The sequence below is a fragment of the Gobio gobio genome, assembly GCF_949357685.1.
Source record: "Gobio gobio genome assembly, chromosome: 16".
Classification (NCBI taxonomy): domain Eukaryota; kingdom Metazoa; phylum Chordata; class Actinopteri; order Cypriniformes; family Gobionidae; genus Gobio; species Gobio gobio.
In genome coordinates this window covers 4,917,840-4,926,703 of record NC_137109.1, presented here as the reverse complement: position 1 = coordinate 4,926,703, position 8,864 = coordinate 4,917,840, and the positions used below count along the sequence as shown (strand labels likewise).

General features: G+C 39.7%; 1 protein-coding gene across 1 annotated transcript in view; it reads right to left on the bottom strand.

Annotated features, from left to right (window-relative positions):
• The window catches only part of gcna (germ cell nuclear acidic peptidase), a 52,084-nt gene extending 45,655 nt beyond the window's left edge, over window positions 1–6,429 (bottom strand). The window contains exons 1-3 of the mRNA XM_079838956.1: window positions 6,258–6,429; window positions 5,729–5,848; window positions 5,485–5,638 (exon numbers count right to left, since the gene is read on the bottom strand). Of these exons, the coding sequence (XP_079695082.1) occupies window positions 5,485–5,638; window positions 5,729–5,818 (244 nt within the window). The 5' untranslated portion in view covers window positions 5,819–5,848; window positions 6,258–6,429. The remainder of the gene's footprint in view (window positions 1–5,484; window positions 5,639–5,728; window positions 5,849–6,257) is intronic.
• Window positions 6,430–8,864: the final 2,435 nt, after the last annotated feature.

Genomic DNA, 8,864 nt, shown 5'->3' with positions numbered 1-8,864 from the left:
AGTGAGAGAATGGGCCGCTCTCAGGTGTGTGTGTGTGTGTTCGCTTCTACACACATTAGTGAGAGAATGGGCCGCTCTCAGGTGTGTGTGTGTGTGTTCGCTTCTACACACATTAGTGAGAGAATGGGCCGCTCTCAGGAGTGTGTGTGTGTGTGTGTGTGTGTGTGTGTGTTCGCTTCTACACACATTAGTGAGAGAATGGGCCGCTCTCAGGAGTGTGTGTGTGTGTGTGTGTGTGTGTGTGTGTGTTCGCTTCTACACACATTAGTGAGAGAATGGGCCGCTCTCAGGAGTGTGTGTGTGTGTGTGTGTGTGTGTGTGTGTGTGTGTGTGTGTGTGTGTGTGTGTGTGTTCGCTTCTACACACATTAGTGAGAGAATGGGCCGCTCTCAGGAGTGTGTGTGTGTGTGTGTGTGTGTGTGTGTGTGTGTGTGTGTGTTTGTGTGTTCGCTTCTACACACATTAGTGAGAGAATGGGCCGCTCTCAGGAGTGTGTGTGTGTGTGTGTTCGCTTCTACACACATTAGTGAGAGAATGGGCCGCTCTCAGGAGTGTGTGTGTGTGTGTGTGTGTGTTCGCTTCTACACACATTAGTGAGAGAATGGGCCGCTCTCAGGAGTGTGTGTGTGTGTGTGTGTGTGTTCGCTTCTACACACATTAGTGAGAGAATGGGCCGCTCTCAGGAGTGTGTGTGTGTGTGTGTGTGTGTTCGCTTCTACACACATTAGTGAGAGAATGGGCCGCTCTCAGGAGTGTGTGTGTGTGTGTGTGTGTTCGCTTCTACACACATTAGTGAGAGAATGGGCCACTCTCAGGAGTGTGTGTGTGTGTGTGTGTGTGTGTGTGTGTGTTCGCTTCTACACACATTAGTGAGAGAATGGGCCGCTCTCAGGAGTGTGTGTGTGTGTGTGTTCGCTTCTACACACATTAGTGAGAGAATGGGCCGCTCTCAGGAGTGTGTGTGTGTGTGTGTGTGTGTGTGTGTGTTCGCTTCTACACACATTAGTGAGAGAATGGGCCGCTCTCAGGAGTGAGTGTGTGTGTGTGTGTGTGTGTGTTCGCTTCTACACACATTAGTGAGAGAATGGGCCGCTCTCAGGTGTGTGTGTGTGTGTTCGCTTCTACACACATTAGTGAGAGAATGGGCCGCTCTCAGGAGTGTGTGTGTGTGTGTGTGTGTGTGTGTGTTCGCTTCTACACACATTAGTGAGAGAATGGGCCACTCTCAGGAGTGTGTGTGTGTGTGTGTGTTCGCTTCTACACACATTAGTGAGAGAATGGGCCGCTCTCAGGAGTGTGTGTGTGTGTGTGTTCGCTTCTACACACATTAGTGAGAGAATGGGCCGCTCTCAGGAGTGTGTGTGTGTGTGTGTGTGTGTGTTCGCTTCTACACACATTAGTGAGAGAATGGGCCGCTCTCAGGAGTGAGTGTGTGTGTGTGTGTGTGTTCGCTTCTACACACATTAGTGAGAGAATGGGCCGCTCTCAGGTGTGTGTGTGTGTGTTCGCTTCTACACACATTAGTGAGAGAATGGGCCGCTCTCAGGTGTGTGTGTGTGTGTTCGCTTCTACACACATTAGTGAGAGAATGGGCCGCTCTCAGGAGTGTGTGTGTGTGTGTGTGTGTGTGTGTTCGCTTCTACACACATTAGTGAGAGAATGGGCCGCTCTCAGGAGTGTGTGTGTGTGTGTGTGTGTGTGTGTGTGTGTGTTCGCTTCTACACACATTAGTGAGAGAATGGGCCGCTCTCAGGAGTGTGTGTGTGTGTGTGTGTGTGTGTGTGTGTGTGTGTGTGTGTGTGTGTGTGTGTGTGTTCGCTTCTACACACATTAGTGAGAGAATGGGCCGCTCTCAGGAGTGTGTGTGTGTGTGTGTGTGTGTGTGTGTGTGTGTGTGTGTGTGTGTGTGTGTGTGTGTGTGTGTGTGTGTGTGTGTGTGTGTGTGTGTGTGTGTGTGTGTGTGTGTGTGTGTGTTTGTGTGTTCGCTTCTACACACATTAGTGAGAGAATGGGCCGCTCTCAGGAGTGTGTGTGTGTGTGTGTGTGTGTTCGCTTCTACACACATTAGTGAGAGAATGGGCCGCTCTCAGGAGCTCAGAGAACTCAAGCGTGGGGCCGTGATCGGTGGACACCTGTGCAATAAGTCCATTCGGGACATTTCCTCACTACTAAATATTCCACGCTCAACTGTTAGTGGTGTTATAACAAAGTGGAAACAACTCAGCCATGAAGTGAAAATCACAGAGCGGGGTCAGCACATGCTGAGGGTCACAGAAGTCTTCAACTTTCTGCAGAGTCAAGAGCTCCAGACCAGTGAGCTCAAGAACAGTGTGTAGAGCTTCATGGAATGGGTTTCCATTAGGGCTGAACGATATATCGTTATCGTATCTATATCTAGACATGAACTTTCAAGATATTACTATCGAAAAAAGCAACGATATAGATGATAATGGCCCGGTTTCACAGACAGGGCTTAGACTAAGCCAGGATTAGGCCTTAGTTCAATTAGGACATTTAAGTAACTTTTATAAACGTGCCCAAGAAAAAAACATTACTGGTGTGCATCTTGAGACAAAACAATGCCACTGACATACTTTAAGATTTGTCAGTACAAGATTCTTTCAGTTAAAACAGCTCAAACATGCATGTTAGTCTAGGATTGGCTTAAGCATTGTCTGTGAAACCGGGGGATAGATTTCCCCTCTCCGCGCTCGCCCTGCATACAACTCTGGCAGTCACAACAAACATCAGTTTTGCGAGTGCCCTTGAATGCACCGCTAAAGCCAGCGCACACACACTACCAGGGACGTGGGAACTATTTTGTGAGGGGGGGGGCGGCGTTTCCATGGTGACGCATCATTGCTTGTCACCGCAGCACCAACAGCGCTGAATGAATGATGATCTGCTTTTATGTCATTTTTTCCTTTTTTATTCAGAATATTCACTAATGTGTTAGCTTTGGCATGAAATATCTGATATTGCGATTGTCAAACACATGCAGTGGAAGTATATTGTCGTTTAAACACCTTTATAGCGATGGCGTTAGTTGAGCTGTATGCGCGATGGGCACCGCCGTGTTAGTTTGTGCCGCAGACGCAGTTCAGAGAATCGCATCTGTCTGATTTATGTTTACAACACGTGAATTCATCCACTTCTCCCGCAATACTTAAAAGTGAGTGGCTGGTGAACTGGGAATAGAATAGAGTAAACATTGAAGTTACTTACACAATGTGTAAGAATATAAATGTTGTTGCACTTTCAATGTTCCACCAGCTGCTGCATTTATTATTTATTGTTAAAGCAGAGCTGCAGTAAAAGGTTTGATTTGTAATTTATTTTTTGGTAATTTATGTTAATGTTGATGACTTGTTCTTAAAAATAAAACTACACTTTCCACATTTTTTTGTATTATGATCTTTTTATTTTTCTGAGAAATGCTTGGTTTTCACCGAACACGTAGTCATATCGTATTGTATCGATATCGAGATATCTGGCATGAAAATCGAGATATGAAATTTTGTCCATATCGTTCAGCCCTAGTTTCCATGGCCGAGCAGCTCATCCAAGCCTTACATCACCAAGTGCAATGCAAAGCGTGGGATGCAGTGGGGTAAAGTGCGCCGCCACTGGACTCTAGAGCAGTGGAGACGTGTTCTCTGAGTGACCAATCACGCTTCTATCCCATGCAGCCATACTGTTGTTTGCCTACTATATAGTAGGGAATAGTGTTGACAAAAATATTGATATTTCGATTTGTATCGAAATACTGAAATATCAGAAACGATACGATACTCATGTTCTACAGTATCGATATCAGCTGCGCTCTCCTCTCCGACCGACAGTGAGTAACACACACCCGCCTCCGAACACTCAGTCCGAACACTGAACACGGCGAACGCGTGTTCTGCTGGATTTTTCCTTTTGACAGTTTTGACGCGTTTCCTTTTGACAGTTAAGGCCTGTTCACACCGGGACGATTTTCGCACGCGTTTATCGCCGACGTTTAACGCCTCGGGACTAAACAATGGGCGCCAATGTGAGTGTTCACACCGACGCGCAAAACGCCAGGCGTAAAAGCGGCATTTTTAAAAAAACGCCTCGGGTTCGTTTTTTTATTTTGACGCAGCGCGTAAAAAACTGGCCGACCAATGAGATCAGCGCTTTTGTTCACGTGCCTGGAGCTGCTGAAGTGACAGTAAAACACGACTTGGTGGCGCTCAAGCACAAAACACTCTTGCCGAGCACACATTGATACGACGAAGAAGTAGTAAGTAGACAAAGAAGAAGATGAACTGCTAATGCTGCCTGCCAGTTAGCAAAAAGTGTGTGAATGGTTTTGTCCATATACATAATATGTCTATGGTTTTGGCAAGCACGTAAATACTGTCTCTCTTCTCCTTCTGTGTGACAAGCGAGTGTCAGAGGCTTAAAGTGCCGCAGCACCATCTTGTGTACCGGGAGCGCATCGACTGAATGTGCACGTTCACTCGGCGCATCGCCAGTGAAAATCGCTTGGGTGTGAACACTCAAGACGCGCCGAAAAACGGCACGAAAAACGCTGGCGATAAGCGCGCGCGATATTCGTCCCGGTGTGTACAGGCCTTTAGTGTTCGTGTGACTGGTCTGAATTTCGCGCGGGATTGCCCATAATTCTACTCATTAACGCAGATTTCACGCTCGCATCTGAAGCGCGCACACACACACAATAAAGCCGCCTCTGGCATACAAGTGCAAAAATGAGCTCCTTTTTCCTGCTTATTAATGGTCAAATACACTCAAAAAATGTCCATCTTGGTGAGTGTTAACGTAAACACAGTCGTAACCAGCTCAGGAAGAGTGTGTAACAGGAACAGTGTTTGGGATCAATGCGTGCATCAGGTCTTAAAGGGAGGAAAATACAAACAATCACTTACTGCTCTTCACTGATTTACTCGAATGGATTCATCTATATTTCATTTTTTTGCAATGAAGATTATCCAATGTTTTTTTTTTTTTTATTCAGTTTCTTACCTGAATACTGTTAGACCTACCTGAAAAAATTAAGCAGTCTATATCATTTGTGTCATTTTATTGTATTTATTTGTGCTATTGTTTGTAATTTGTTTATTTGTTCTTATTTCATTACTGTTTACTCATGCTTCTAAATTCAATTTGAAATCAAGCTTCCTTGTGCTGTATGTAAGCTTTTGCAACACAATTAGTTAGCAAATATTTGTGAGATAATTGTCATGGTAATTGATCAACGTTTATGAGAAAAAGCTTTATCATATAAAGTGATTGCTTCAGAAGAAATGTTTAATTGCCTAGACTTTCAATAGACGGACAAAAAAATATCTATTTGACAGTATATGCAGCATTTTTTCCCCCGTGGTATCGAAAATGGTATCGAATATCGATACTTTTTTAGGTATCGTATCGAAGTTAGAAATTCCAGTATCGTGCCAACACTAATAGGGAAGCATGTGATTTCGGACGCAGCCTTACACTTATCAAAGTCGTCATCATCTGAAGTCAACAGCACATGTTCCTCTTGATTCTCCTTCCCCGAGCCGGAGTCAGAAAGCTGGCGTCTGTGTGCCGGGTCAGAGGTGAAGCTGCTCAGCGCCGGACGTCTGCTCTTCTTCAAGCTCTTCCTCAACTGCAACAACAACAACACCAGACATGTGAGCTCTAATGAGGCATCATGGGATGTTTGTAAATGACACATATGATCATTATAAGTACTGACCTTCTCTTCAGCTTCATCAAGCCCACCGTCCCGGTTCCAGCCCAGCTTTTCGGAGACTCTCTGAAACAGGGACACCGTGCCGGGATCCATCGCCGCCTGAAGACTGGACACTTCTCTCTCCTGGGGTCACATGACACAACAAAACATACTCTCTGGAGCTTATATTATAGTGTTATTTGTGCTTTATGTGTTTGCATTGAAATAAATGATGAATACAATACATGAACGTTGAAAAACTATATTAGTAGTAAACAATACAGCAATTATTTATATATTTATTCACAGCTGGGAATATATACACAAATAGATAATGTACATTAATATATACCTAAAATGGAAAGCATATAACAAATTACGACATTTGTGAGCGTTTAATATGTGTGAGAATGTGTTTAATATCTACTGATCATGTTCATTGGCGTGTTTCGTGTCTATGGCTCAGTAAACAAGCGAGCACACGACAAACTCACACGCTTGCTAACAGACGGAGGCTTAGCTTTAGCCCGAGTGTGGAGTTTGTCCGGCATACCTTGTGAAAGCGGGTTAGATCGAGTCCAGCGAGCGGATCTTTGAGCTTTAAACATCCGCGACTGTGTAACGACGTTCAAATTTGGCCAACCGGAACTCGTCATCAGTGTGAGCGATAAAAACTTCCGGTCTCAGCAGCGCTCCTAGAGAAGCAGTGTTTATAACAAGCCTGTAGTGCTCCAGTCAGAAATTGAAGCTTTCGCGCCTCGATCGCCCCCCGGTGGCCGGTCCCAGTATAGCTCCTAAACCCCGCCTCTCCATGTATTTCAATGGGCGCGAGACACACTAAACTATTTAATTACACTTCAAATAATTGTTTCCTAAAGATGGTTTCTGTCATTTTAGGCAGTTTTTATTACAATAATTTCATTTCAAGTGTTCGTTTTTTAAATAAGTTTAGTTTTAGTGAGTTATTTGATGCTATAAAAACGGGGGTGTGACGTCATGATTGACAGCTGAGATTGACGGCTTCTCTGAGTGAAGTTGTCACTGAGGCACTAACAGACTTTTTTCTGGATTTTTGGGAGGAGATTGGAGCTTTAGCTTTAATTTATACACTTCCATAACTGTTTATTTCACACCAACATAATTAATTATTCTGCATCTGTGAGAGTGTGGGCGGGCTTTTGATAATCGCGCCTCTACTTCCTGTTCTCTACTGCGCAACTCCGGTCCCGAGATCGCTACTGCGCAGACTCGGTCCCAAGATGTCAGCGCTGTGAACGGGCCTATGAAAGCTTCAACTTTGGTCAGCGGAAGTCAATGGAGTCGCGTCGTCCATATTTTTTTACAGTCTATGGTTTATAATGATATAACAACACACTACATCTTTCATTATTTGCAAAAGTATGGGGCGCCGTTTGTAAAGCGACTCACGCTGAAAATAACAGCAACATTTTGACACATTTAGCTTCAAACAATGTTTAAAAAACTGGTATGAATTTTTGGCGGTCACTTTTTTAGCACATTTACAACAATATTTATCAACTTAGAGATATTTTAAATAGTTAAATCTAAATGTTAAATCTAAATCTAAATGTTAAATCTAAATCTAAATGTTAAATCTAAATGTTAAATCTAAATGCTAAATCTAAATGTTAAATCTAAATGTTAAATCTAAATGTTAAATCTAAATGTTGAATCTAAATCTAAATGCTAAATCTAAATGTTAAATCTAAACGTTAAATCTAAATGTTACATCTAAATCTAAATACAAAATCTAAATCTAAATGTTAAATCTAAATATAAATGTTGAATCTAAATGTTTCGGGTGAAACTAAATATTTAACTATTGCAAATTCAGAATGCAGATGACCGGTTTTAACATTTAGATTTAACGTTTAGATTTAACATTTAGATTTAGCATTTAGATTTAGATTTAACATTTAGATTTAGCATTTAGATTTAGATTTAACATTTAGATTTAAGATTTAGATTTAACATTTAGATTTAACATTTAGATTTAGATTTAACATTTAGATTTAGATTTAACATTTAGATTTAAGATTTAGATTTAACATTTAGATTTAGATTTAACATTTAGATTTAGATTTAGATTTAACATTTAGATTTAGATTTAACATTTAGATTTAGATTTAACATTTAGATTTAGATTTAACATTTAGATTTAGATTTAAGATTTAGATTTAACATTTAGATATAACATTTAGATTTAGATTTAACATTTAGATTTAGATTTAACATTTAGATTTAGATTTAAGATTTAGATTTAACATTTAGATATAACATTTAGATTTAGATTTAACATTTAGATTTAACATTTAGATTTAACATTTAGATTTAGATATAACATTTAGATTTAGATTTAACATTTAGATTTAACATTTAGATTTAGATTTAACATTTAGATTTAGATTTAACATTTAGATTTAGATTTAAGATTTAGATTTAACATTTAGATATAACATTTAGATTTAACATTTAGATTTAACATTTAGATTTAACATTTAGATTTAACATTTAGATTTAACATTTAGATTTAAGATTTAGATTTAACATTTAGATTTAGATTTAACATTTAGATTTAGATTTAACATTTAGATTTAGATTTAGATTTAACATTTAGATTTAGATTTAACATTTAGATTTAGATTTAACATTTAGATTTAAGATTTAGATTTAACATTTAGATTTAACATTTAGATTTAACATTTAGATTTAGATTTAACATTTAGATTTAGATTTAAGATTTAGATTTAACATTTAGATTTAGATTTAGATTTAACATTTAGATTTAGATTTAACATTTAGATTTAGATTTAACATTTAGATTTAAGATTTAGATTTAACATTTAGATTTAACATTTAGATTTAACATTTAGATTTAGATTTAACATTTAGATTTAGATTTAAGATTTAGATTTAACATTTAGATATAACATTTAGATTTAACATTTAGATTTAACATTTAGATTTAACATTTAGATTTAGATTTAACATTTAGATTTAGATTTAAGATTTAGATTTAGATTTAAGATTTAGATTTAACATTTATTTATTGATGAATCCGTGGCTGCTCATCCTGGCTTGGGCTTTGTGCAACCAATTAAGCCTGGACGCACTTGTTTTGGCTTCATTGAGCTCAGCT